Here is an 11878-nt window from a genome sequence, read left to right on the forward strand (position 1 = left end):
TCTGCGCGTGCGTTTTATTAACTTTCTCGAATTTCGTACGAGTAGTCTGAAGATTCGTGGAAGCCTGCACTTGAGTCGACTTCGGAGCTGTTGAATCCGCAGAGGAGGCATGCTTGTCTGTTGGAGCAGTTTCATCAGTTTGAGCAGCCTTAGTATACTTCTCAGAATCCTCAAAGATGACATAGTCTACATCTTTGGATTCCCTAATCATCATCACTTTGCCAGCCCATCTCTTGTAGTTCAAGCCCCCCTGTGAGCGTTTCAACTGGAGTAATATAGAATTTGGATTCGACATTGTTGAAGCGGCAAATGCTTTTAACTGTTGTTCCCGGTGTGCGTGTATCAGCAATGTCGAAAAAGGCAGCAGCTTTTGTTGAAACCTGGACGAAAAAAGAACTGGAAAATATGGTAGAAAAGGCTATATCTGTGGCGTGTATATTAACACTCCCTTAAAAGCATTTGCGACCAGGGTATCGCATGCTCCTGACAGGAAAACACAGATGAACAAGAACAATAGTGTTCATATAACTCAGGCAGTGATGAAGGTTCAGCCTATCTGATGAAATGAAAGGAGTATGTTATATACTGGAAGTAGTAACAGCTCTTTCATTACCATCCATGAAGAATTGCTACAAAGAGGGAGAGCAGAAAGGAGAACAACAACACGTTCACAGATTGTGATGAGTGTGCGGACAAGGAGGTCAAAAGTCCCTTAAAAATAGGGTTAAAATTAATGGGCAGAAGCAAAATGTTGACCACACCACGTCGCGCATGCGAGCCGGGCGGGCGGCGGCGGCGCACACGGGATCTCCCCTTGTTTCCTCTTCATAACACTTCAAGCCTTTTAAGAAAGGTTGTAGTTTAAAAGGTGAGAAATAGTGAGGTAGCCAAGCAATGTGGGACTAAGAGACAAACTTAAGCATTGCATTAAATGCTTCTTAAATGTTCCCAACATAATGATTCTGGAAGTTACAAAATCTTCATGTAACATTCTTACTACTCTCGACTTTAAGAGGATTAAAGAGAGGATGTTTGATGATGGATATAAAAATAGAATTCCATCAGTTGCCAACATATAGAGAGTATACAATTCTTAGTTTGACTAAATAAGTACAGTATTTACGAGAGAATAATGATTTTAGAAGTTACTACATTGGTAAATTTCTCAAAAAAATAATCTGATAAGTTTGACATTCTTCATGTATCTCAAAAGTTCTGATTTGTTCACCCTTGTTGCTTATTAAGAGAAATTAAAATCTTTTATGACGGTGTGGTTTCACACGCCTGAAGCCTGTGATCAAGTATTTTCTTTTTTCTGAACCTCAGGTTCGTTTACAAGACCCATGTTGCTAACATTTTCTTCCCATTTATATAGTAAACCTGGTCGACATTGTCACAAGACAAAAATTCAAAACTAATGTATAAATGAAAGTATCTAAATTAATATATTCAACCATTTAGTATATAAATATTGAACATATTATACCATATACAATGGCTTATTGCTACAAGAAGATGCTAATTCAGAGCCTGAAATGCAACAAGGCAGAAGTTCCATCAAGACACTTTCCATGCAATCATTATTATGTGGACCATGGTCCATACAAGTTGTGTGGACCATATTTTGTATACTGTAAAATAATGTATATTCAATACAAAAATAATGTACATTCAGTTCAAAAATAATGTGCATTGTATTCAGGGATTGTACATTATTTTTGTACTGAGTGTACATTATATTGTATAATGTAAATTCAGTATAAAAATAATGTACATTTAATATATTAAAAATGTACTTTTTGTTATGGTCCATATAACACTGTGTGGACCATGATCGACACAATAATTTGCCCTTTCCCTGAAAATTGGCTTCATATTCCTTAAGAGTTGTTTCCCTATACTTTGGTGGATTTTCCTCCGACAATAGTTCCTTAATTGGCCCAAAAACCAGCGACGATGGCACTGCGTATGTATTACAGAAACAAGCCACTGATACTCTACGACCAACTTGGTTAGTCAACACTGTGTTCCAAGCTCTTGAACCTATCATTTGATACAAGCTGCTCCCAAATATATATACATAGATAGAGAGAGAGTAATTAACTTGTGTACGTATTTCAAAATTTAATCTTGAGCACACTGCAGATTTAAATAAACAAATCAAGTTGAAACAATATTAAATGAAATATAACTTGTAAGGTTTGCCTGGAGAAGATCTCCGATGTTGACAACTAGAGCTCCTAGGTAAGGAGGAACATCAACTCACATTTTATTCAGTTTCTTATATTGAAACATCTTTGTAACATTATTTTCAACTTCCTAACATTCTATTTCAAGGTTCTTTAATTCCAAAAGTAATTCAATAATTTTCGTATGACTTGTTAGTAACTTGAATCTCGTATAAAGAACCTATGACTCAGTACAAATAAGAGAACACTTGATCATTGTCCTCATGCAAGCATGTATAACTCACCATCTTAAAAGTTTTTGATTTCGTTACTAAACATAATGGTAATCAAACCATAAATTTTGAAATACAAGAAGATATCAAATTTCTCAAGTTATTTTTATGACAAATTCACCAAGGGAGTAACTTGTGATTTTTAGTACGTAAAATTCATTCGTAAGCTCTACACTAACTTAATCAAGAATCGTATATCTTGACAATATATGAAAATTATATTATATATATATATATATATATATATATATATATATATATATATATATATATATATATTCATCACCTCCTTTGTTGTACGTCGTAACTTCTAAAAACGATTATTGACTAAACTACAACATATGAAAAAATTTTACATACTAAATATCTCAAATTTTTCCGTTGGTGAATTTCTCATAAAAGCAACCTGAAAAATTTTACATCATTTTGTATATCTCAAAAGTTTTGGTTTGATTACCTTTGATGCTTAGTTAAGAAAACTAAAAATTGATAGGATAATGTGTTTCACACGTCTGAAAACAATGATCAAGTGTTTCTTTGTTAATGCCAAGTCTTATGTTTGTTATACGAGAGCCAGATCCGAACAAGTCATACTAAATTTATTGAAATGCATTTAGAATTGAACAATATTGAAATAAGAGGCTAAGAAGTGAAAAATAATGTTGTGTAAGTGGTTTTGATATAAGAAGAAGAATAAAATGTGAATTTCTTACTTTACCCCTAAAATTTTAAATGTTTTTTAATTTTTTCGTCAATTTTAACGGTTGGGAACCAAATGCAGCACTTCGTTAATAAGTGAGAGACTAAAAATGGATACGGTCATAACTCAGGGACTGAGTCGGAACTTAGGGACTAAGATGCAATTGTCCCTAATTTATATTCATTTATCTTTTCACAACACAAAACACAAAAATTTATAACATAAGACACAATTACTAATTTTGTTTTAAATATAGAATTAATATTCTTAAAATACATTATTTCATAACATAAGACACATACACATGCACCAGGTCTAAGTACACTTCCATTTGGAAGGTTGTGAGTTCAAGCCTCAGTGGAAGCGTTATTGGTTCTTTGTGTTTCAGTAGGTTGAGAAAGTATATGAACAGATACTACAATGTAATAGGGCCAGTAACATTCAAAAAAAAAAAAAAAGTACACTTTGAAGTCTGGTCCGTGATATAAGGATCACCGTGAACCCTGATCCATGGATTGCTACAGAAGAAACTAATTCAGAGCCTGAAATGCAACAAGGCAGAGGTTCCATCAAGACCCTTTGCATGAAAATGATCTTCATATTCCTTAAGAGTTGTTTCCCTATACTTTGGTGGATTTTCCTCTGACAATAGTTCCTTAATTGGCCCATAAACCCGCGACGATGGCACTGCGTATGTATTAAAGAAACAAGCCACTGATACTCTCGGACCATCTTGGTTAGCCAACACTCTGTGTTCCGAGCTCTTGAACCTATCATTTGATACAAGCTGCTCCCAAATATGTATACATAGATAGAGAGAGAGAGTAATTAATTAACTTGTGTATTTCAAAATTTAATCTTGAACACACAGATTTAAATAAACAAGTCAAGTTGAAACAATACTAATTAAATATAACTTGTAATGCTTGCCTGGAGAAGATCTCCGATGTTGACAACTAGAGCTCCTGGGTAAGCGTGAACATCAAACCACTGGTTCTGGTGAAGAACTTGAAGGCCACCTATATCATCATCTTGAAGCAAAATTGTGAGAAAATTGTTATCCGCATGCTTGCTGGTGCCAAAAGTCAGGTCTGGTTCTGGACAGGCTGGGTAGTAATGCCCCAAAATAGCTCGCCCCTGATTGCACTCGATGTCTTTGAGATAGTTTGGATGGAGGCCTAAAGCCTCTGATAATAGTTCAAACAAAAAACCACCCAGTTTTTCCACTTCTTTTGAGTATTTGATAAGAATATCACTGCATGCAACAAATTAAATGTTACTCCGATCCGATCCGTAAGTATTAAATTATATAAATGCTATTAATAATGTATATAGCAAACACAGAGAAATTAAACCTGCAAACAGGAGGAAGTTGTTGAGGGTGAGGGGGATTAGGAGCCATGACACAGAAGAGAGTGTCCCTCCAATTTGCGGATGGTGCAGTATACAGGTCAAAGTTGCTGTTGTACGATACCATCCTTGTTAGACCTCGTGTATACCATTCCTTCTTCACCTCTGTATCTTGTTCGTGGAATCCTCGTATCCCTCTCTGGATTTCCTCCAAAACATTACCTGGGATCCCATGATTCACCACTTGGAAGAATCCCCATGTTTCAGATGCTTCTCCGACTGCCTCAACAACCTGTCTGCGCTTCATCTCGTTCCCATGAATGCCTTGAAGGTCTATGATTGGGATCTTGGGTTTGTTGGCAGTGGAAATTGATGAGTAGTTTTGGGTTGTTTTTGGATGAATGAATATTCCTGGGACTTTGGTTATGCCTGCATCCACAAGACCCTTAACACCAGCTTTGGTTTTATCGAAGGCTTTCAGCTCACTTTTCCTATCATATGTCCCTCCATTTTCATGGTTCAAATTCATGGTGGCTTCAATTCCACTGTAACACTTAAAAGATAGATCGAGATGGTCAGATGGATGTAATGTGATTGTATATATGGAAACCAGTTCAAATCATTCCAAGTTTCTCACCTCCTAAAAGGTTGAATCCACAACCCCAAAGGCCTCCAAAACCGGAGCCCTATATAGTATGTGAAATGATGTAAAAATAGCTTGGTAACTCAATGACTTAACAAACATGATCAAATGCTCCACATTGCCCCTTCGGGATTGCATTCTGTTGGGATCAAGCGCTTACTATTTACATCAAGAGTTATAGCTTGCGAAGGCACAATTTTATTTCTTTATACCGTCATACATTTTCGAATCGTTGGATGCTAAACTGGTATTCACCCAACAATCTCCTAGCCACCGAATGTAAATTTGACATTTACCGGCCTCCGCTCAACCCATTCCAAGTTTCTCATCACTCCTCTATGCTGTCTTACATTGAAATGTGGAACGTAGTCCACTACTTACGATGCAATGTGATTGTATATTGGAAACCAGTTCAAAGCATCCTATAAGTTTCTCATCAGTCCTCTTTACATTGAAATTTGGAATGTGGTCACTACTTATTTTAGTTCATTGAGTTCTGCAGTTGATTGATCATTACGTCGCATTTGCATGTGCTAATACACTTGTACAGACGTTATGGCCACTTGGCTTTATGATTTGTTTTATTATCTCGTGCTGTGGAATTGAGTGTGGTCACACCCACTGCAATTGTGATGACAATATAATATAGCATAAATGGAACAAAAATGAAAACCTGCAATTGCATTGTTTGGTTAACGGGACCTCCAAATGCTAAAATTATACGGAGTATTCGAGTGTTTTAGGTGGACGATTTCGAAAAAATAAAATAAAATCATCTCCAAAAACGTCCTTTTATAGAGGAGTTTTAATTATTTTTTTTTTTTGAAAGTGGAGTTTTAATTATTTAATTATTTAATTCTTTATTTATTTATTTTTGAATACTGAGGAGTTTTAACACTTAAAGACTCGTATTGCTTTCCCATCCAATAATGTGGAATGTGGCAATCGTTATGCTGTGAGCACGTGCTCACCTTGTATTGTGCGTACAAATCTATATTCATAATTTATATACTGTAGATTCATAATTTCTATATTGTATATTCATAATTTCTATACTCTCGGTGAGCTAAAATTTATACTTTATACTTTAGATTCATAATTTCTAACCATGAGTCTATATTCATAATTTATATATTGTATATCCATAATTTCGAGACTCTCGGTGAGCTAAAATTTATACTTTAGATTCATAATTTTAGCTCACCGAGAGTCTTAGAAATTTATGGATCTATAGTATAGAAATTATGAATATACAGTATAGAAATTATGGATATAGATTCGTATGCACCATGGGCATAGTGAGCACGTGCTCACAGAGCAATTTGCCAGAATGCGGCTATCAAGACTCCTCATATATCATGTTTATAAATAAATAAAAATTATTTATTTATTATTATTAGGAATAAGGTTCAAATTGGCCACTGAACGTAACCTGAAAATGCAATTAGGCCACTGAACGAAAAAAAAAAGTGCAATTAGGCCACTGAACACTCCAAAAATGTGCAATTTCACCTGAGAGCAGGTTACCCTCAATTTTAGCAGGTTATCTGCTTACGTGGCAGCTGAGTTGGCATTTTTAATAAATTTTAAATTATTTTTAATAAATTTTAATCATAAATTTTTATTTAAAAAAATTTTAAAAAAATAAAAACGACTTTATTTTATTTTTTATTTAATTTTTTCAAATTTTTTATAAAATTTATTATTAAAATTAATTATTAAAAATTATTTAAAAATTATTAAAAATGCCAACTCAGCTGCCACGTAAGCAGATAACCTGCTAAAATTGATGGTAACCTGCTATCCGGTGAAATTGCATACGTTTGGAGAGTTCAATGGCCTAATTGCACTTTTTGTTCGTTCAGTGGCCTAATTACATTTTCAGGTTACGTTCAGTGGCCAATTTGAACCTTATTCCTTCTTCTTCTTCTTATTATTATTATTATTATTATTATTATTATTATTATTATTATTATTATTATTATTATTATTATTATTATTATTATTATTATTATTATTATTATTGTTATTGTTATTGTTATTGTTATTGTTATTGTTATTGTTATTGTTATTGTTATTGTTATTATTATTATTATTATTATTATTGTTGTTATTATTGTTATTATTGTTATTATTATTATTATTATTATTATTATTATTTTAAATTTTGTACATGTTAAATGTTAACATAAATACCTATTTTTAATTTTATTAAATACTTTCTATAAATCACTAATACAAACTGTTAATCTAAACACACAACTACAAAAAAAGCATATTTTTGAAAGTAAACTGCTGCATATATTAATCAACCAAGGTCGAAACAAAAGCAGGAGGAACATCCTCCCATACCATAGAGTTTGCCTGCGCAGAGGCTGCCTGAGCTGACGAATGAGCTATAACATTTAAAGTACGGGGAATGTAAATAACATAACAAGAAACACATAAACTCATCAAGTCTCGACATGCTGAAACAGCTGCACCATCATAAGAGTGAATCTCTGTCGCTGAACTATCAAGAGCGTGACACAGGTTCGAACAGTCTGACCGAAGCACGACTTCCGTAGCCCCAAGATCCCTAAGCCAGGATAGGGCCTCCTTACACGCATAAGCCTCTGCCATAAAGGGTCCCTGACATAACGGTAGAGGGCCGTTCGTGGCTGCAATGAAACCGCCACCTGCATCTTGTAAAAACAAGCCATAAGCCCCACTCCTGGACGTAGCCGTGTAGGCTGCATCAAAGGAGCATCGCAGCAGCACACTTGCGGTCTGCCCAGCAGCGGAATTTGTCGCCTCCGAGGACTGCTGCCGAGTCGGAGTAACCACGGCCGCACGCCATGCGTCGAAGGTAGCAATAGCCATCACATGCACTTGCCGGGGCCTTCCCGCCTTATACTCCCATACCGCCGAGTTCCGTTGCAACCAAATATGGTACATAATGGCCACCATAGTAGTAAAATGATTCTCATCAACTCTTCGCAACAATTCCTCAAGCCATGCACCAAAACCATCTCCCATCGTACACTGCACCATTAAACCCAAAACATTCCATACACATTTAGAATAATCACATTGTACCAACGAATGTAAAATATTTTCAGGACATAGGCCACACAAAGGGCATGTTAAGGGAACTTCTACCTTCTTATTATATAAATTTGTAGTGGTGGGAAACACTTCCCTCACAGCTCTCCACAAGAAAACCTTCCACTTTGGGGGGGCCTTTAGATTCCAAATTTTATTCCAAGATATGAAGCCATTGGGGGGCGCAACAACGGTCCCCATTATATCACGATAAGCACCTTTAACTGTATAAACTCCCTTCCGGTCTCCATGCCAATACCACATGTCATCATAGGCAGGACGAATGTGTATTGTAGTAATCCGTTCCACATCCCCAGATGAAAATAACTCATTAAGCAAAGGGACGTCCCAGGTAGAGGATGTTGGATCTATTTATCCAGAAACTTTAACTTTCCCCAACGAGGGGGCTTATCTGACACAACTCTAGGATTTGAATCCCCCATTAACCACGGATCAACCCATACCAACATGGATTCTCCATTCCCAATCCTACGCCTTATGTTGCGAGTGATTAGGCCCTGAGCAGCCATAATACTCCAACAAAAACTAGGATTATTTCCAACAGAGGCACTCAAAAAATCAGAATTAGGGTAATACCTGGCTTTATATACCCTTGCAACCAAAGATTGGGGACTAGTCAGAAGCCTCCACCCCTGCTTGCCTAGCATTCCCACATTGAACGCCCTCAAATCCTTGAAACCCATCCCACCATATTTCTTCGGGTATACTCAACTTATCCCAAGCAAGCCAATGAATTCCTCCCCCATCCTTCCCATTGCGCCACCAGAACCTATTCATAACGCGTTCCAGGTTCTTACATAATGAATCAGGTAACAGGAACACACTCATAGTAAAAGTTGGCATTGCCTGAGCCACAGATTTCAGTAAAATCTCTTTTCCTGCCCGTGACAAAAGTTTCTTATTCCAGGAGCCAATCCTTTGCCTGACCTTATCCTCCACATACGCAAACACCGCATGTTTATTCCTCTCTACATAGGCCGGCAAGCCTAGGTACTTTCCAAAATTCACTGCTTGCTGGACCCCAAAAACCGCAGCCACCAAATCTCTATCTGTTAGCTGAGTGTTCCTGCTAAAGCAAATATTAGATTTATGATAGTTAATGGTCTGACCAGAGAGATCTTCATAAAAAGTAAGACACCGTTTGATCGCCTGCGCCTCATTAACATTTGCATTAAAAAATAGGAGGCTATCATCTGCAAAAAAGAGATGTGAGAATGCAGGAGCCCCTCTCGCCACCCTTAATCCATGAACAACACCCCTATCCTGAGCCTGCTGTAACAACAATGATAACCCTCTGCACAAATAATAAACAAATATGGGGATAAAGGATCCCCTGACGGAGTCCACGTGACGGGATTATCTGCCCTCCAGACACACCATTAATCATAATATTATACGATACAGTAGTACCACATTCCATAATCGGGTTCACCCACCTCACCTGAAAACCCAAAGCCAACATCATTTTTTCTCAAAAACGGTCACTCCATCCTATCATAAGCCTTCGATATATCTAGCTTCAAGGCCCCCCCAACCCACCCTACCTAACTGTTTTCTGTTCAAAAAATGGCCCACCTCAGCAGCAACCAATATATTATCTGTTATCAACCTGCCAGGAATAAAAGCGCTCTGCGAAACAAAAATAACATCTCCCAACAAAGGCTTCATGCGATTAGCAATAACATTTGCAATTACCTTATACACAACATTACTCAGGGCAATCGGGCGCAAATCAGTTACCACCTCAGGGGACTGCGTTTTTGGAATAAGCACAACATTAGACTCATTAAGGCCAACTGGCAAGGACCCCGTATTCAAACACTCCAGCACAAAATCAGTGACATCTGCCCCAACAATATCCCAGAATTTCTAATAAAAGCCCGGATTCATTCCATCTGGCCCCAGGGCCTTATTTGGAAACATGGCAAACAACGCATCTCTTACCTCCCCCGGATCATAAGGCCGATTCAACCAATCATTATGAGTTTGAGTTACACGAGTGGGAACAGAGGCAAAGAACTCCGCCCCATCATTCACACCCGGGTTAGCAGTGAAAATTTCATTAAAATAACTCATCACAACTGGCTTCATAGCATCACCATCTACCCACCTACCCAAATCATCTTTAAGGCGTAAAATAGTATTCTTACGTTTACGGGCAGAAGCATACCTGTGATAAAATCGTGTATTTGCATCCGCCCCACGGAGCCAGTGCTGCTTGGCTCTCTGCCTCCAAAAAACATCCTCCTGTTTCTCCAACTTTACCAATTCAGCTTTCAGACGGCGGAAGTCAGCTAACGCCTGTGGATCCATGCGACCCCGATAATTCAACTGTTGTTTCTTGAGACTAGCGATCCGTTCCCCAAATTTATGGAAACGATCACCACCCCAACTCTGTAACTTCATACCACACCTCTACAAACGGGACTGCAAACCTCCACTCCACGTCCCCACGCCTCCTCAACCACGTCCCTACATCCCCCATCCAGCAACCAGGCCATCTCAAACCGAAAACGCCGAGGCCCAACTCGGTGCCCCACCCCTGCCCGTATGTCTAGGAATAGAGCCGAATGGTCCGACCTTCTCGTCAGAATATTATAGACCCTTGCACCCTCCACCACAACCCGCCACTCATCACTTGCCACAACCCTGTCTAATTTCTCCTCCACCCAAGCCCTCTGTGCCCTTCCCCTTCTCCCAGGTAAACTGATAGCCAATCATAGGGATCTACACCAAACCACAATCCTCCGGTGCTTCCCCAAAACCCCTTAATAAAGGTTCTGGATGTCGAAAACGGCCCCTCTTCTCATACTGGAAGAGCAAATCATTGAAATCTACAAAAAAGCATATAAATGAACTTTTCACCACCCTTTTTAAATAAAGGTGGTGTTTGGTTAAATAAATGTACGGTGAAAAAATTGTAAACAAAATTAATAAGAAACTGTTACTCATTTTAAACAAAAGCGATGCGTTTTCTTAAAAAAAAAATGCATCGAGTTCTGTGGTCCTTTATGTAAGAGATGGTTGCGAAAAGTAATCAATTAAAAAAAAATCTATAAAACGGGGGTGTCTTGCCTTGGCAAGACACGTGGGTCCATGACACGGGACATGGGGTTACGTGGACGTTAGGCACGAAGGATGAAGCAGGTCCATACACTTGGCAAGACATGGGGTTTCTTGAACACTATAAAACGAGGGTGTCTTGCCTCCTTTGGGACATCCTGGTGTGAGCATTACAAGCTTTCTGGTCTAGTGGTCTCTTGTCTGTAATATCAACCTATTCACCTAGGATCAATTCATAGCAGCAACTTTATTATTTCTAGTCCACTATTTGGGCTATACATTGTATTATTTATTTATTATTTAGGCCGTCTTTTTGGGTTAATATCTCGAGCTTTGTATATATACTCTTTGGGCCTTGTGTCCTGAGCAATTAAACTACTATTTTCCTACCCACATTATGTACATTTATACCTAGTGTATGGTGAATCCGGTACGGTCTCGATAAAACAACCAATAATAATCATGTGTAATTCATCCGTTTTCGCATATATGTCAAATCGTGACTTATATTTAATGGTAAGACGTTTAAGTATTACCTCTTTAATATATGTAAATG

General features: G+C 37.7%; 2 protein-coding genes across 2 annotated transcripts; both read right to left on the minus strand.

Moving 5' to 3' along the window:
• Positions 1–3556: 3556 nt before the first annotated feature.
• On the minus strand, positions 3557–5084 carry LOC109189567 (1-aminocyclopropane-1-carboxylate oxidase homolog 1-like). The gene is made up of 3 exons (XM_019340179.1): positions 4517–5084; positions 4092–4416; positions 3557–3948 (listed from the first exon to the last, which is right to left on the minus strand). Exons 1-3 carry the CDS (start codon positions 5038–5040, stop codon positions 3697–3699), a joined length of 1101 nt encoding a protein of 366 aa, XP_019195724.1. The 5' UTR covers positions 5041–5084; the 3' UTR covers positions 3557–3696.
• Positions 5085–8871: 3787 nt separating this feature from the next.
• Positions 8872–10760, minus strand: LOC109189546. The gene is made up of 5 exons (XM_019340155.1): positions 10668–10760; positions 10204–10560; positions 9835–10128; positions 9696–9700; positions 8872–9553 (listed from the first exon to the last, which is right to left on the minus strand). Exons 1-5 carry the CDS (start codon positions 10758–10760, stop codon positions 8872–8874), a joined length of 1431 nt encoding a protein of 476 aa, XP_019195700.1.
• Positions 10761–11878: the final 1118 nt, after the last annotated feature.

The sequence above is a fragment of the Ipomoea nil genome, unplaced genomic scaffold (assembly GCF_001879475.1).
Source record: "Ipomoea nil cultivar Tokyo-kokei standard unplaced genomic scaffold, Asagao_1.1 scaffold1558, whole genome shotgun sequence".
In the NCBI taxonomy this organism is placed as follows: Eukaryota; Viridiplantae; Streptophyta; class Magnoliopsida; order Solanales; family Convolvulaceae; genus Ipomoea; species Ipomoea nil.